This window comes from Anopheles arabiensis, chromosome 2, assembly GCF_016920715.1.
Source record: "Anopheles arabiensis isolate DONGOLA chromosome 2, AaraD3, whole genome shotgun sequence".
Classification (NCBI taxonomy): domain Eukaryota; kingdom Metazoa; phylum Arthropoda; class Insecta; order Diptera; family Culicidae; genus Anopheles; species Anopheles arabiensis.
This window is the reverse complement of record NC_053517.1, coordinates 21,860,044-21,878,084: the sequence shown is the minus strand read 5'-3', so window position 1 is coordinate 21,878,084 and position 18,041 is coordinate 21,860,044. Positions and strand designations below refer to the sequence as shown.

The 18,041-nt window shown below is 47.2% G+C and overlaps 1 protein-coding gene across 6 annotated transcripts in view; it reads left to right on the top strand.

Moving 5' to 3' along the window:
- The window catches only part of LOC120894929 (uncharacterized transmembrane protein DDB_G0289901), a 137,449-nt gene that overhangs the window by 37,983 nt on the left and 81,425 nt on the right, over window positions 1-18,041 (top strand). For all 6 annotated transcript variants that reach the window (XM_040297828.1, XM_040297827.1, XM_040297826.1 and 3 more), the window contains exons 4-5: window positions 9,542-10,362; window positions 16,148-16,260. In XM_040297828.1, coding sequence (XP_040153762.1) covers window positions 10,135-10,362; window positions 16,148-16,260 — 341 coding nt within the window. In that variant the 5' untranslated portion in view covers window positions 9,542-10,134. The remainder of the gene's footprint in view (window positions 1-9,541; window positions 10,363-16,147; window positions 16,261-18,041) is intronic.

The window sequence follows — 18,041 nt, the reverse complement described above, 5'->3', positions numbered from 1 at the left end:
TGTTCCTCGGACCCAGCGTGTACCCCCTCTAACCTGCACAGTCCCCCGTCGTGCATGGACACTCAGTCACTTAGCAGTAAGCCAACGGTGAGCCGCATTAAACCGATGAACCCCCAAGGATTAAAAGCTTGCCTGGATAAGTTGGAACTGTGCTTGCGTTTTCCTGGTCAGGCTGCGCACTCGTCTTGAAGCTAATGCCGATGCTGCAATAGCATTGGCTATTGATTTGGTAGCGCCAAATGGGGCGGAGGCAACAAAAACACACTGTTACTAAATAAATCTCCCCCGTTGCACTGTGTGTTCTTCGATTGGAGCAGGTTGAGAGAGGGACAGGAGTGCACAGCAAACTTTACAAACACAATTTCGACGGCCCGGATAGCGTCGCTACCCCAGCTGCCCCGCCGTGTATCGTTTGCATCGACCACCAAAAATGCCTCACCCTCGCGCACTAAAAACAATTCCGATACTAATAATTCAGCAATAATTTGAAAACTTTCATCTCCCGGCCTTGTGTGCTGGTCCAAATACTACCCCCTCATGGCATCGGCACTCTTCCTGGCCCGAGAGAAAATGAATTCGTTTTGTGGCAAAGTTTCTCATCGTCAGTTTCGGTTGGTTTTTGGGGCTGCAAAAGCTTACTCTTTTTTTGTTTTTATTTACTTGACTTCGTTTTCCCAACTATCGTAAAGCATCAATTATTGCGCAAACGGGCAGTGTAGTGTGGTTTGTTTTTAATCGATTGGGAAAGTTTGATGCTTTCCCGCTCGATGTGTGCCTGTGTGTGTGTATTGCTTGCTCGTTTTGCTGTTCAAATACACCTCGGGTTGATCGTGTGTTCGTTCGAGGAAAATGGGTTTGGGCAATGTTTGACCAGAACTGTAGCGCTGCGGTACAAAACCCCTTCCCCACACGATCGAAACCAAGTGAAATTGCTTTGGTAAACCGAAATAACACAGCCTGTTTGCTGTGGTGAAAAAAAAAAATGAATGTTGTGCATATCCTGTTTTGTCCCTTACAGCTGTAGGTGGAAAAGGGGCTTTCAGTTGAAATGGCAAACGTTCAAATAATGGAGTTTCTTGTGATGGTATGGTACGAAAGTACACAACACCATTTGACTAATTCTTCATTTTTTTAAATATTAAATGGAAAAACTCAATTGTGTTCTTCAATCGCCGATAATGTTGCCCTATAAAGTGGAAACCCCCTGCATTGTCTTAACCCCTACAATCCAGAAGAACCGTTGTGTCAGGAAGTAAATTATGAATGTCAACATTGGTTTCAACCTCGTTCTAAATTAAATACTCTGATATTTCATTTCTATCATAATATTTTTTATTTCTTCACCATGATTTTCAACACTTTAACGTTCCGTTGCATTCGTTTTTTCACCGGGGTTTAAAGCCGGATCTCATCGTCTGGCGACCCCTGTCGAAAGTAACTTGGAAAACCCTGTAATGTACTCTGCCCCCCAAAAAATGGGAACAGTGGGGAGGACATTTTGGTACGAAATGAAGTCGTTCGATGATAAATGTTCGATGTGCACTGTGTAGATGTGTTTCTATGTTTGCAGCGCTGCACTAGCTTGTGCTGTCAACATGAGTGCTAGACAAACATTCGTTTATCATGTTCCTCCGTGCGCGTCCGCCATGCACATTGTTGTGCCCTCACACGCCTCGCCCCACCGAAGCTTAACATTGCGATTAGTGGTGCAATGGAAATCTGTGTTTAGTGTATTGTTTGCTCGTTATTTTACAACAAAAAAATGCCGCACATGCAATACCGATGCCCATTAGTGTTCGGTGTAAAGGCTTGTAATGGTGGAGAGCACGGGGAAAGGATGTTGATGCTGTTTTTTTTTTTTTTACTTTGTCCAATCCCTGTGTTTCACACCGGCATGTACAACAACGATCGATTAATTGGTATTGCAGGAGCGAGGAGGGGGCTTGTTCACGCTCACAATAGAAAGCCCTCCGTCCTTTGCAATCAAGTGAATCGAAACAGTACGTATGTATGTGTGTCTATCTCCCTCTCAACAGCAGTACAGACCATCCTGCCGCATCCTGAATCATCCTTCTGGGCCCGTTTTCCCCATTCGCATCTCGAACCGAACTTCTGCATATGCGTGTTGTACGCGCATTCACTTGATGCCCCTGGGACAAAGGGCCTCAGGTTGTGTATTGTGTTGTAATGTGCATCAGCAGTAGAACGGCCCTAATATACCTACCCGCGCCTGCTTTGTTTGCATTCCAACGCGCTCTTTCCATCCCCTGTGTGCCGCTGTTTTTAAACATGCCGAGTGCAGAGTTCCAACAGGTATTTTCGGGGTCCGCAACAACCTGCGCCCCCCCCTGCTTCTCCACCGCCATGTGTCCTTTCGCTCCCTTTGCGCGATCCCCTTCGGCCACCATCGGCTCACACAAATGGTTCCGCTCCGTGCCAAACACCAGCGTCATTTGTAAATGTTTTGTCCACCCAGGTGTATGTGTGTATGCGTGTGTCGTCGCCGGCACCGTTCCACCTTTCCCACCCAAAACACCTTTCCGAAGTTTGTTAAACTCCGTGGCGACGGCAACAACGGCCGCGGGGTGGTGTGGTGACACTTTGGAGCAATTACGCGACAACACGCTGAACTTTTCCAGTAAAGGCACAGGCACTCACGCAGGCCCATTGTACAGTCGATTTAAATGCATTTTTCGTGTTCAGTTAAATACTGCCACTGACTCCCGCTCCTCACGCCCCCCAATAGCAGTGCTCTAGAGGATGGTTCATTTATCGCGGATTTTGGAATGGAAAAATGGGTTTGGAAGTGTGCGGCGGCTGTGCGTCGGTCGCAGCACAAACAGGGACGACAATGTGTGAAAGCGAGATTTTTCGGCACTGCGGTGGGGAGGGTGTGTGACGTATCAGGGCATCAGGAGAGAGGGTGGCAGGGATGGGGATGGAAGAACCTTTGCCGTGTTTACAGCCGCTATTAACATCGTGCACTTACAAGCACGCATTATCCGAGCGCGACGGTAGTGAGTGCTGGAAAACATAATTTACATACCTGTCCCGAGCTGTGTTGTCGAAGCAGCAGTGAGTGTGTGTGTGCGTATAGTTGCTGGTAAAATTCCCACCGCATTCTTTGCCTTCCTGTTTCCCTCATGCCCATATACCCTCGGCCCTGTGAAATCAAATCGTATCAAATTTTTGCCTTTTTAAGTAGTTTCTTTTTTTCTTTGATGCGCGCTTACACGGAACACAAAAATCCTGGCGCGCTGGAATGGCAGGTTCATTTATCTTGCTCCGGAGCAGCACAAATCTATGGGTGGAGGTGTAAAAATTGCTTCAAGAAAAACCTTCATTAATTTCCATCAACATGGTGCGGGTGTGGCATCGCAAAGAAAGTGAAGAGAGTTTAATTCTGGTTAGAATGATTTTATTTATCCAATTTGATGGAGGCCTGGTGCACATGGGGGGAGGGAGGTGTTTGGTGCCCAGGACCTGTCAGCTTGGGTGTGTACACCTGGTGTTCATTAATTTTGCTCCCATTGAAACGTGCGAGAGCGGTAGAAAAGCGTGACAGTGAGAGCGACGTTGGTGGTTGCTGTGGTGCCGGTGGAAGGCTTTGAAACAATGTTCTACACTTTCCACGAAGGAATTCACATTTCATTTAATTCGAATTTGAGTAAAAGCAGAGCCTCGTTGTTTGATACAGTCGCCCAGCAGGCCTGTGTTGCGTCAGTTTCAATTCTGAAATATGTGTTCAATATTTCGCTTTCCGTGAGCTCCACATTGAATTGATAAGAGAATTTTCCACGAACTCGTGTCCACCGGCAGTATTTTCAGCGCACAACGCACATTTTCCCTAATCTCTGCTGCTGCCACAAAGGTAAGGTTCTAAAATCGGAACAATAGCAACATGATGCACCCAGATGCAACATTGTTCTTCATGCGATGCGTTTACTCCGTTCACTGTTAGGCCTATTTGCTTTACAGTCCGAAATGTTGCGTTCTTGCACAATTTCTGGCAGGGTCCATGTTTGGATGAAATTCCTGCTACACTCGGCCACTCATTTTCGGAACACTGTTCGATGATGCCCGCCAGGAATACACCTACTGTAGTACCGCATGCTATTCGCACTCGCGCTCCAGCTCCAAAGACAACAAAACCGATTCCGTGTGTTGTCGGTAGCGCACACCGTTTGTGTTGGCTTTCGAAAGCTGCCCACCGTTGGGTCGATTTAAGCGGGGTTTTCTAGCGCATATCCATTATGAAAGCGATTGCACCAGTGCCTGGAATAAGTACTCCAGTAACCTTTACGCCCCTTTGCCCAGTAAAACGCCCTGCTGGCCAGATCTTTATCATCCTTGACCGCGGCTAGGTTTCGGGGTTTTTCCACAGAACTTTTTGCCATCATAATTCTTCACGAAGGTTTTGCTCATTTGAATTTCGACGGTAGAAAGGAGGGGAGAATTTTTTTTGGGAGTCGTTGTACTGTACTGCTCCTTTTCACCCTCCTCTGTGTCTGCGCTGCGTTGCCATACACAACCGCAGTCGTTAGGACGCAGTAACGGTGCGCACTTCGAGCTTTGTTTTCCCACTTTTCCACCCCACGTGGTAACGAACTACCTTACTGTCTGTATGTGTATGTGTGTGTGTGTATCAGTCACCTGCCGCGGTCGGCAGAATAAGAACGAACATGCCGTGCGTGTGATATACGTTGCCGCAGCATAAATTTCCATCTCAAGGCCCCAAAATCAAACCCACCCCAAACCACTCACTCTACTGTCTGGTTCGGCAGCTGTGTTGGCTTGTACGTTTTTTTTTTTTTTGCAGCAGAGCATGCGTTTGCATAAGTGTGTACGAAGCGCGATTTACCGTTTCGTTTCGAATGCCAACGGTGGGAGCCTCCTTTTTGCCTGGCCTGGTGGCTGCCGTTGTTGGAAAAGCGAGCAACGAAAGTCGAATGCTGGAAATCCAATCCTAGCTCGATTCTATGCCTTCCTCCCCACCATCGTGTGTGTGTGTGTGTATGTGTGGTTGAGTAGGCTTTTTTGCTGCTTCCTTGATGGAGCACAATGTTCCGCCTCCGCCTGTCATGTGGGTAGGCTTTCGACGCGATACAGCTTTACCAAATCATTCCAGCTGCTCCATCAAGCTAGGCAAAGTGGTTGAACCATCCCGAACACACACTGATGATGCTGATGATGATGGAATTGAAACAACGAATGTTTCTCCTTTTCATTTCTGTTGTTTTTTTTTATGTTTGGTTGGTTGTTTGGTGGAGTTGATTTTCGACGTGGCAATGATGGGCGATGTTTACCAATCGCGTGTGCCCGATTGCCGGTAGATAGCACCACACGGGTTTAAGGGATTGTTTCCAATTGCTGATTTATGTTACACGCGTCTCAAATTCGCATCGAGGGAAGGGGGTTGCGGAATGAGAGGGGTTGGTCGTGACAGTCGCCGCCGTCTGCACAAATGCTTGCCAAACGCGCGTGACAGTTGTGTGATGAAGCCATCGGGCACGTTTTCGTGTGGGAGTTTCCCGGATTTGGTGGGCTCGGAAATTGGGATGTATTTTGTTACACCGGTTTGTGTGTTTGGGTTGTTGTTTTTTTCTAACATCCAGTCTACTAAATGTAATTGGATTAGCAATTAAAGATGTACGCGTGTCAAAAACACGTTCCTTCGCCAGTGTCTAAGACTATTTCCTTTGAAGCTGCTGATGAAGATAGATCCTCTACTAGCAGTCCTTCACGATTGATAAATGTTAAAATGTCGAAAAAAAAAAATAAAACAGAAGAACTCGAACCAATCGCACGTCACTCCGTTTTTCATTTACCATCCCACAGCCCCACTGCACATGCTTATCGATCATAATCGAATAATCCACTCCAATCGACACGTTCTTAACTTTTGCCACTTTATGTGTGTGTGTGTGTGTGTGTGTGTGTGTGTGCGGATGCCGACGAAACAACTCTCGCAGTGCAGTGTGTCTGTGGCACTCACACCCACACCCCGAAGGTCCTAAAAATATCGATTCTTTCACCCGATAAATGCCACCGGAACTGGAACGGATCACCGAGGAAAAAAGCCCCAAAAATCGATCTTGTGTGGGAGAGAAAGTGGCGCGGTGAAACATAAAAAAGCCCCCACCCATCCCTCACCACCCTCAACACATATCAGTGAATATTTATTTCGCTTTCGCGCCCCGGCCCCGCCTCCCCGCCCGCACATTGTGGCCCTTTTTATCGCCCATCCGAGCCAGCTCATCATCTGCTCTCTGTGTTTGTGTGTGTACCCTCGGCGCTGATGTGTTCCGTTGTGTGACGTGAGTTAAGGGACCGGTTAACTTACTGGAATTTATTTTTCCTGCTCACCGTGTTCTCTGCTACTATTTTCGCTGTTGCTCACACGTGTGTGGGTGTGTGTGTTTTCGAACCGAAAATCATCCTCCTTTTACCCGGCAAGTTGCAGAATTTGATGGAGACACGGGGGGAGGGTCAGCCGGGCGCCGAGGTATGTGAAAACGTGAGCAGCATGCCAACGGGCGGATAAACGGAAACCTTTTGCCGCAGAATCATTTCTCCAGCCTGGAAGCGGTGGGATGATGGCGGTGGGGCCCTTTGGGGGATGCGGGTGCGGAGCGCGCGCGCAAATCTCGTCCCCGCCAGAGCCCTTCGGTTGTGGTGGCAGTGAGGAGGCCCTCCTTCCTGGCTTTGGTTGGTTTTTGGGTAGTTCGCTTGGCTACGAAGTGTGACGATGGTTTATTTTTTGTTATGATGGCCCTCTTCTCCGCGTTGACCACCAGTTTGTTTGCAGTGTGATGATATTGCAATGGAAACGGAACGCAACATCTCTGTGCAGTGCTGTGTGTAGTAGTGGTGGATCACAGAATAGTCGCGGCGATACATAAATTTGTAGTCTCCGGGCGAGAGGTGTCTACCATTCATACGTCACCAACTCATCATGCTCGGGACAGTTTCAGTGTTGTTTTTTTCTCTCCTCCGATTCCAAAGCAGGACTATCATGGTGCCTTTATTGCGGCTCTATTAACCCTCCCCGTCCCGTCCCCAGAGCCAGTGAGATCATCAGACAAGCGCGGATTGTGCGGAATTTCGTTTTTAATAACTCTTCTTTTCGCTGCGTTACCTTCATTTTGAGGACACTCCAAGCGAAAGAACGAGGCAAAAGAAACGTAAAGCCGCTCCCCAACTCGTCATATTTAATTGAAAAATTAATTTTGTTTGGATTTCCACACACACACACAACCCAGCTTCTTGCCGCCATCTTCTCGTTCAGTTCTATGAAAGGACTCGCCACAGGAAGTGTGACGTCGTCGGGGTCAGTGGTGATGGCTTAGCGAGTTTTTGGTGCGCTATTGAGCGTCCTCTTCCCAGCGTTTTGTGTGGACACTGATTCAGCAGAATGCTATCGGTACATCTCAGCATCCTAACGCCCGCTCCTCGTCGCTCTTCACGCGCGCGCCGACTTCAAGTGGAAAAATGGTGAAAATAAGTGGGTCACGCCGGGAGCGATGGATTAATATTCGGTCGTCCGACACCGGTTTTGTGTGTGTGTGTTCGTGTGTCCTGTGTTCTGGTGCGATAAGGGCGGATCTACAATGTAAACACACTGGTCAGGGAAAGTAAAAGCGCGGAAAACAAATGATGAAAGCTTCCGTTTTTTTGTTTGTTGTTGCTGTGCGTTGCTGGGGAAAAGGAAATTGGCAAGCAATCTCCGTAGCATGCAGGGGCAGAAATTTAGATGGATTTCATCCACTTCAAAGCCAGCACACAGCGCAGAGAGAGGGAGAGAGAATGAGAATAAGGAAAGAAAAATCAGTAAAATATATAAATAAACGAACAAACGAGCGACGCCGGTGACGACGCGCCCTTCAGCAACAGTGGCGGCAATCTGCTAAATCATCAATTTTAAGGGATTATCATATGATTTATTTTTATCACGCTCTGATTACGGTTTTATAAAGGATTTTCTGTTTGCCGCGCTGCGTGTTGCGTACGCTCTGATCCGCAAAGAAGTTTTGAGCCGCTGCTCTGCGGGTCCTCTTTCTTGCTTGTATTTGTGCGTCACAGTGTTGTTGTTTATTTCGGCTAAGAATTTGCTGACTGTTTCTTTTTTTTTTTGTTTGGTGTGCCTAAGTAAAAAAAAAAAGAAAGTAATATGATTTTCCTCCCTCAAGGCAGCAGGGGGACGCTATTTTTAAAGCCGTTTCCATTATGGGATGACGATGGCGCGGACTTAGCCCTGCTACAGTTTCCTGTAAATGCTGCTTCTTCAAAGCACCGCGTTGTTGTTACGGCGTTTAAAATTATCTACTATCAAATAATGGAAAATGTGGTCTGGTTGCTCGTTGCTTTCCAGGCGCGGCCGGGTTTTAACGCCATGCGGTGTATCAATGATCAGCGTTTTTGGTGCGCGTTTTGTTTCCCGAGCGAAGGAAGGAAATAGGAAACAGGCCTATGGAAGGTTTGGGTGGGTGGGAGTACCTGGTGGCGTTCGTTCGTTGCCGCCCGGCTTGTCTAATTCATCGATCAGAAAGTACAAAGCTTAATTAAGCCATAAAATTTCCAATTATCACGATGAAGTAATTAATCGCTTGCGGCGGTTTTAGGGATCCGCTCTCTCTCTCTCTCTCTCCATCTCGCATCATTCTCGGGGGGCGCCACTCGTGGTCGTGGTGATGAAGCCCTAGCGCCCGCCAAATCATCACTTCTCGCGCGTCTTGGCAACCCGCACAGACATCCTAGACCTTTAGCCATCTTTGCCTACCCCATAACCCCTTTTTGAAGCTCAACCGACGAAAGCGATCTTGAAGGCTCTCTCGGGTTAGTTTCTGTGGTTCGCTGACGAGGGTTCGGCCCAACAACGGCTCAACGACAATCAACCTGACGACGTCTGTCGGGGGAAAGCTGTCGTGCTGTATCAGGTGTGTGCGGAAAGGGAGAGAAAGTACAATGACAGCAACAAACACACACACCCACACACACACAGCGTCCGATACAGTACGGATCAATGATTTTAATTTCCGCTCCTGATAGACATCGTTTTGGCACAGAGCTTCCCATCATTGTGTGTGACGTTTATGAAGCCGGCATCAGAAGCAGAGCAGAGGAAGAGGAAGAAGAAGCTTCGGCTGGCACAACGAGATCGCTATCGGGAGTAAAGACATTGAAAGTGTACGCCCATCGCTCGTGGCGCACTGTACGCAACACTTGTTGGTCCTTCGAGCCGGATCGGTGCCTTCTGTTTTTCATTGCGTTCCCCATTCCTGCTGACTAATTGTGAACAAATTAAAAAGTTTTAATAATTAATTAAAATACTGCGAAGCGTGGTCTAAGCCCCCTCTCTGGGTTATGTTCATGTAGTGGTCGTGATGGCCGTGTGGCCCCAACACTGCCTAGGCAACATAACCTAGGCAACCCAAGTTTTAATGAGGTTTTTCGCTCCTCAATTCTTTGATTTTGACGAGTATATTAATGCTTAAGCTTTTTCTCATGCTTTTCTCTCTCTCTCTCTTTCTCTCATTTGCAGATTGCTGATTAATTGGCACAACAAAACGGCGAAACGTGGTCGTCATCCTGGTTCGCGTCTCCTGCGGAGGACACAGTCCTGTCACACAACTCCAGCCCCCGCCCAGCTCTTTAATATGTGGTTTTGCGTCGCTTCAATGTAAAGTGTAGTGGTTCTGTGTCCGGTGGCAAGTTTGCAAATGTAATTTGTATCAGATTTTCCAGCCAGGCAAAGCAGCAGTGCGGAAGTGCGTGTAGCAAGCTTTCATTTGCGGGGTGTATTGGTGTTTGTGGGGTTAAAATGTGTGTTGTGTCTCACAATGGCATGAAGGAAAGGTGCCCATGCTAAGGTGCTGCGATTGTGTGTTGTTCACCTCTGTGTAAGTGTAGTTGTGTGCTTCCCCCTCCTCAGTGTGCATGCGTGAATGTGGATGAGGGGCAGTATAAAGGGAAAGGAAGAAGCCGTTGTTGTAGGGAAGAAGAGGAAGCAGTAGTGGTGTGCGCCAGGGGTTGAAGAAAGCCCACCCCGCGTCGCCGCTGCCGCCACATTGCACCCGGGGCACTAGCACCACCGGGCAGAGCGGGAAGGAGGGGAGTGTGTAGTGGTGGCGTTACATGTGGGAAATGTTAGATCCCGACCTAGAGTGTGGCAATGAGTGTGGTGGGCCGGGGCCGCCCCCCGAGTTTCTCGTGCCACCGCCACCCCGGCCCCCGTTTCTGGCGGAGCTGGTCAACTGCAACGAGGAGCAGCTGCTGCTGCAGCAGACGACGGCACCGTTCGGCGGGGGAGGCGGCGGGGCCGCCGGTTCCTTCGCCGAGGTCGACATGTGCGAGGCGTTTCCGGTAAGTAAAATATCGATTAATTTGTGCAATGAAGATAGAGGAGCGGTGTGAGAGAGAGACAGTGAGAGAGAAAGGGTAAAGTACAGAGCATATTGCGTACATGATTTGGTGAAAACTTGAAAAGCCGAAACGAGTTCGGCTCAGCATGTAGGCGATGTAGACTGCTTTAGATAATAATCCTTCCAATCCCAGTGTGGTAAGCTTCATCCACAACGGGCAGGGGAAGAGTCGACAGGTAGCCGCATCCTTTCCTGAGCTACTATGCTGTACAAATGCCGGGTAATCCGTTTGAAACGTTTCTTTCCAAATGCATCCTCACAACACTGCCGCTCGATGATGGCGCTATGCTCTCTAGCAGGTTGTGTTTGTGTTTTCGGACGCATACGGACGGCCTGTCGTCTCGTCGATTGGATTAAGTGTAATTGAAAGCCTGTTTCCCCTGTCTCTGGCTCGGTTTCGATACCTTTACCTCTGCATCATTGGATGCAACTGTCTCTGTGGGAGGAGGCGTTTGCCCGGTCAGCGTTACGTCCATTTAGGATCCTAGCCTAGTCTCTTTTTTATCTGAACCGCCTGTCCTGACTCCTGACCCTCCGCACAATCTTCTCGCTGGAAGGATTGGGTACAGTTTTTCATAATTGAAAATTTTCCACCATGTTGAAAGGCGAACAACAAAAAAACGAGCCCCAATAGCATGATTTTCTTTCACACAACCGTCTCTCTACACACGGCGTTGGGTGGCTCATGGGCAGCGATGAGTGTGGACAATTCGCAGAAGTAGACTTTTCAAACCATTGTTATCTTTTCCATTAGATGACCCCTTTTTGCCAGCATTTTCCCTTCACTCAATCACTGCATCGAAAAGAAAGAAGGAAAATCGAACCACCAAATCAAAGGTTCGAGTACTACACACACACCGTGCAAGGCAAGAAGTTCGTTTTCATCACATTGTCGCCTCGCTTATCTTGCTGCTGGCCATCTCGTGCTACGGACGAAACATTTTTTCCGATGTGGAGGAGGTGGTGAAGGCGAGCAGATACTGCCAACCCCAACTTGGGACCTTATTGTTTGGGCTAGCGGACAATCGACCGAATCCCGCCCGGCTTTCGCCGGCCAGCTCGTCGTACCCGCAGGACGCGAAGGCTTAAATCTTTGACCGGAGAAAACAGACACAAATAGAAAAAAAAAAATACCTACAAAAAGCTCTTTCTAAGCTCTCTGCTATTTTCTACTACCTTTCTAACCTAGCCTGTTGTTGCGAAGCATGAGTTATGGGCCCCCTTTCGCTTGGATTTTCACGCAGCCACACTCACACACAGAATGTCCAGTTGCGCTAGATGAATGGGGGAAAGAGATATTTGCGCGGGCGTAGAGTCAACATACGAAAGGAAAACACTCCCCCTGCGTCGCCCCCATCCGGCCTGAAAACTATTTTCATTCCACTGTGCCTTTGTTCTCCTTATCATAATAAATCAAACCTTACCCGATGAGCCAACCTTTTATATCGGTGGAGCCAATGCTGTACGTGTCCGAGGAGGGGGCTGCCCGGCTCTATTGTATGTTGCGACCTTTTCCTTTCGGCTATGATTTGATGATGGTCAAACAATCATAAGGGCTGACCCTCCAGCCCTCCCGTAGCTCTCCGTGCGGAAAAGCGCTCGCGCGCGCGATCAATTGCGAACAAAAACACACACACCGGTGAGGCGATGGCAGGGCGTGTTGAGGTTGGTGTGTCCTTTTTCTTATCGGCTGTTTGCGATTTCCCGTCCACTCGCCGGGTACTGGTGTTTCTACGTGGCAACGGGATTTTGTGGGGACGTGGCTCAGATGAATGTGGTCCACGAATCGACGCGACTAGCAGCAGAGTGACCATTGTGAATCAGGGAACGCTTTTCGCTCGCTCAGTCCCGGAACGCACCAAAGATGGCGATCGAGTGATAGGAAAAAGAAGGGCTGAAGGAAGGGGTTCAGGTGGTGGTGCACTATAGGAATCATCACATCGCGTTCCCATTGTTAGCTGGCCGCTGCAGAGGTTATATTGTGCAGGTGATATCAGGTTCGATAGATCTGTTTGCGATCTTTAGGTTTGTGGCAGTTTTGCTTCACCTCCCGGTTAGCTTGGTAAAGGTTGGAATTGCTATTTCTGTGGATAAAAAAAGACTTTCAAAACATTTTTGTAATGTTTAATTATTTTTTTGGAGATCTTTCTATTTGTGTATTGTTAAATGTACCATAACGGGACCGAAAAGCTACAACCAATAAAACCCATTTTAGATTCAATTCTTCGTTCGTTTATTAGATTGTCCCATCTTTGCAGGCAACGGAAAATGCTTTTTTCGTCCTCTAATTTAACCCCTATTGCCCGCCTTCGAAAGGATCACTATTTGGATGGGGATGACGGGGGGAGTTAGGCTGTGCGGAGTTGTGCTTCCAATCCTATTGCGATCAATTTTCGTTTCCGTCGTGTGCGGTCTAAGCCGCACAGGAGCTAATACGTGCTGCTTTCCGCGGCAGTCCACGCCGAAGTAACGGGAAGTAACTAACAGAATAAAAGCCGGAAAACCTACTCCTCCTTTCGTACAAACCACCCCCTCCGTCTGGCACACACGTTAGCGCTTTAATTCCGAACAAGAACGTACGATTTGCACCGATTTTTACTGTGTGTCTGTGCGCCCGCTTTGCGCTGTGTAATGCAAAGTTATCCGGCGTGCTTCTTTTACAGCATGTGTGCTAGCCGCGTTTGCAGTTCAGCTTAATCCATTACGGCTGTCAGGAAGGCGTGTGTGTGTGTGAGTGCTGCATTGGATTAGAGGATTCGCTCATGTTTGTATGCGTACAGTCCTAAGCATGGTGGGTAAGAAATGCCTGGAAAATGAGGCCCGTAAAGGGATTTTCCTATTCAATTACTGCTGCCTTGGTACAAATAAGGGTCGGACATTTGCTTTTATCATTTAAGCTTGTGCCTATTCTCGTGGAGGAATAATCAAACAGAGGATCCCAAACCGTCGTACGCACAGCTGCCTTAAAAATGAATTATGTATTTAGTATCGCATTTTTAATTGGACCTAAAAAAAACAAAAACACCACAAAAGGTAGTTTTCATCATCTTGGCACGTTGCGAAATGAAAATGGAGAAGCCCAACATTTGGTGGATCTATTTCATCAAAGCATTGATTTCATAATTGGCGACCGAATTTGGAGACTCTTTTTCTGCGTCAATGATTGCGTCCGTCCGCCAACAACAAACTTATCAGCCTGGGTGTCCTAAATTTTCATGAATAATTAATGTTTAATCAAATTTTATTTTCGTTTTGATTATATCGCACTAGATTTAGCCTTCGATTGGATTGACGCTCGATATGATTAATTTGGTTTTTGGGATTTTTTTTTTTTTGTAATTGAGAAATGTGAGGCTCGAAAAAGGTTTTTCTTTTTCGTTTTTTTGCTCAAACATTCTATTAAAAAGGCAATATGGCCATCCGGAACCGAATTCCACTTGCCAGCTCGCGGTTCACTGAAAACGATTGATTGAATAACTCTCCCTTCTCCGTGTCACACGAGTGGAACAAATTTATGTCGCACTGTCTCATGCCTCACTGAAACCGTCCCGAGTTTTTCCGGGCGTATCATTTTCCTTTGCTCCCACCCTTGTGTATGTGGGTGTGTGTGTGCGAGTCTCTATTGCTTTTAAACGACATTCCCAAACTGTTTTTATGGCCCTTAATTATAAATTTTTAGCCATTTTCCTGCCACAAAATGGCCCAGCTTCCGTTCTTCATGGTTTGCCCGAACTGATGTTCCGTTTCGAATTCTCATTTGTTATGGTGTGATTCTTTCTCCCTTTTTTTTGTTTTGGTTTGATGTGGCTCCATGTTCTCTCTGTTCTGTGTATTTCAGGCTCTTAAACAATCGCTACACCTCCAAGGGGGCGCTGCGGGCGCACAAAGGGACGAACCCGCGAGGACGCGCTTTGCCATTCAAGTAGAAAGTTTTATTGTAAAACTTTTAAAAGGATGGATCGCACGCCGTGTTGCCTGCTTGATTTTTCTCCCTTGTCTTGTTCGCTGCCTTTTGTATCGTCCGGAAGCTTTTCCGGATGTGCGGGTAGTCGAACCATAAGTACGACATGCAATTTTCTTCCCCAGGCAGCGTGCCCGTCCGTGCGAGCATCATCTTTGTGCCATTTTTCACGAACCACCCGCGCGTTATCTTGAAGTGTATAGCACGTGTTGGCATATGTTTTTTTTTTTTTTTGCTGTCATGAAATTCTCTTTCGTCTAGGCGAGCCTACCAGCCAGGGAGAATGGTAAAATAAGGCCTGTTGGTTGGATTTTTATCTCGAAAGTTTTCACTTACGGCTATAAATTTCGCCAACAATCGGGGCTATTCAAATGTGCCTTTTTAAGGCCGGGCTACATTGATCGTACTCGCAAGTGTAATTTTGATTTTCACTAGCGCATCTGGCGGCGGCTGGTGGAAGCTTTTTTGGTCATCGAGGGAATGGTCGTGCCGGATCTCAAAATTAAGTAGTTTTTCTTTCGTTTTTTGCCATGAAAATGGATGCAATGCGTGCAAGACATGTGCATCTACCTTTTACAAAACTTTTCTCGTTCAAATTTAGTTAAAAACATGGAAAAAATACATATTTTCTGAAGCGGCTCCAAATTGTTTGGAAAAATGCTTCGGTCAGCCGCCGCCAGGTGCGCTAGTGAAAATCAAAATTACACCAGAGAGTACGATCAATGTAGCCCGGCCTTTACTGTTCCTCCTTTCTACCGTGCCTTCCTTTTATACTGTTTTTGTTTGATAGGAAAAAGCTCCAAAACGGCTCATTGCAATTTTCCACTTAAACAACGCCACAATAAACAAACAAAAAGAGTACCAAAAAAAAAAAACAGGAAAATATAATATAAATCCTTCCATCGGGCAAACGTTCACCATTTACCAATGTAAGGAGCAGTGGAGAAGAAGTGCAAGAGCGAGAGAGAGAGAGAGACAGAGGAGGGGGAAGAAAATGCTGTTTTCCAAAGAGCTATGCTACATCGCATCGCCCACGATGTTCTGCTTCCCGTTGTGGGCTGCACCTTCGGTCATTTGTAGTGGAGTGGAAAACTGAAAACGCTTCTTAGGAAACTTCCTCTATTGGAAGCAACGGAAAAGTTGTGTCATTAAAAATTGTTACAGAAATTATTTTTAATGTCTTGTTTTGCGACGACGAGGCAGCGGGCGCCGGCCCCATTGCTGGCCATGCGCCTGGCCACTAAATAGCACTACCGTGGTAACAGGAACGGTAGTAATGCAAGCCAGCAGAACATGCTATCAGCGTTCGATGAGGAAATGTCGTCCATCAGCGGTGTGTTGCCTATTTTTGGTGCTCTCCCGCCCAACATATTTCCTGCTCGAAAACTTTTCCCATAAAGACGGCGCAATGTCGCTCTCTATCGCGTTCTGCAGTAAGAGATGGTCTTAGTGTAAGTATCTCAAATGATACAAATAAAACAATTTCCATCTGGCTGTAACTTTCGTTTGCTCCAGTGAAACTCTCGTGTGTGTGTGTGCCTTTGTGACCAGTACAGGCCGAGAGGTCGGCTTAATTGAGTTATTAATTGAGGGGTTTAGGTTTAATTATCTGCCGTTTCAATCCCCGAGCAACAGCAGCAGGCCTCCATTGTGCATCAATTAAAAGTGTAAACACGGCGGACCGAGCGCGAAGCCTGACTGCTGCTGGCTGTGATATTGCAGTATTCTAACGTCATATTTTTCTCTTCTCTTTCTCATTTCACAGATCATCGACGCCAGCTACCACAGTGGTCCATCATTCCAAACCTCCGCCATGATAGTGCTGTGCTCGGGGCTACTGTTGTTAGTCATATTTATTTCATCGTTACTAGTGTGGAAGTAAGTATCATCATCTTTACGTACATTTGTACTTGCGATAGCGTTTTCTAGCGCGCTTCTCGTGCCTCATTATTGGAGAAAGCGGTGAACTGAGGGCTTAAGAGTATCTTGTTGAAGGAGAGCAAAGTAAATGCTATTACACATGACCCCGATGAAAGGGGATGTCTTTATAATAATTACTTAGCAAAACTTCAAACTATTGCTCAGAAATAGAAGATGTAAAAAACTGCCCTTCTAACGCCTGTGCTCAATGGGACATCAAACACGTCGTTGGTGGTGGAAGCAATTACGGAGATTGAACCCGCACGCGCTCTTTAGTTTATCTCGTCAATCTTAAGTGTCTTTGCTTTGTGATCGGCTGTAAATACGATGGGTTTGCAAATATGGATTAATCTCTACCCAGAGATGCCCCATTCAACTGTTGACTGTGGTTTCCTGCCAGCTGCGGGTTCATCATCAGTGTTCATTCTTCAGTAAATGAAGTGCCAGTGCTTCTCCTTAAAGCTCGAGTTGTTTGCAAAATATCATTTTTATTTTCTCGACATCTTCAATCCAGTTCCAAGAGTGCTTATGTTGTTGCCTCTGAACCCACTCGGCCCTTCGTGTAATGCTTTATAATTTGTGTTGCTAGTGGAGCTTTCTTCCGAATGGCTTGAGCAAAGATGGCCTCCTACTCCTTCAGCATCATCCTACTGCTGAGTGCTCTCTAACCCGAACGCCCGAGCGGCGGAATAGAGCAGCAGCAAAGTTTGTTGTAAATATGCTTCAATTAATTTAATTAGCTCGCCTCGGGGTAGAGGAAAGCCGGCAACAAAAAAACCTCCAAGAGGAAAGCTTCCACAAAAAGCAACAAGAACAAGCTTTCCCTGTGCCCGTCGTGACACATCCCATTTTGAAACCACTCACAAGAGCCGCCGTCCTCGTTGTTTGTTGGCCGTTCTGGTTGCGGGTCCTGTTCTTCCTGCAGTGCGACTTTTCCCTAAAACCGGAAGCAACTCAACAATGGGTCCCAGGCAGATACTGTCTGGGAAGGAAAACTGATCCGCTGGTGGTGGTGTAAACAAAGTACAAATTATCAAAGTCCGTCCAGCGAAAGGAGCGTCCGGTAACGCTTTCCCCCGTGGGTTGGCTATTATCCTTTGCGCGTCCGTTCCGTACACATACACACAATGTGCTGCTGCTGCTGATGCTGCTTAGCGCGTGAACCAGGACGGACGGTCAGATGAAGGGCTTGCCTTACCGTTGAAAGAGGTTCCTTCGCTTCACGAGCTGAAAATGTAGATAAATTGCGTGTTTCTGGCGAGCTTTCTTGAACGGGGTTTTCCTCATTGTTCCGCAAACGAGAGACCTTGCGGGGAGTGGTGCAGATTGTTTTATGATATTTATGTTTGAGAAAGGTTGATTGTTTTGTTTGGATAGTCTGTACTTGTGTTGGTGTGTTTGTGTATAAAGATAGACTATTATAGTTTGTACCACCACTAACACCATTGACTCCTAGTGCGGCAAGGAAGTGTTGAAAGTCGTCCTGCCTTCCGATGGTGCGCCGGAAGATCTTCAAGATAAAGATAAGGAGAACACTGGCGAGGTTCTGCTGCGCGCACTGTACCACTTGCTCCCAGCAGCTGCACTGGGTTGGCGTGATTGATGGCCGAGTTACGTGATGCGGCCATGCTGGCGTGTTCCGGTGTTTGGCGCACTGTTTGTTCGGGCTGACGAAGGTAATCGTTGCGCTAGCTGAAGAAGTTGCGCGCCCTTGTTCATTACAGCTTTCGGGTCGGCAT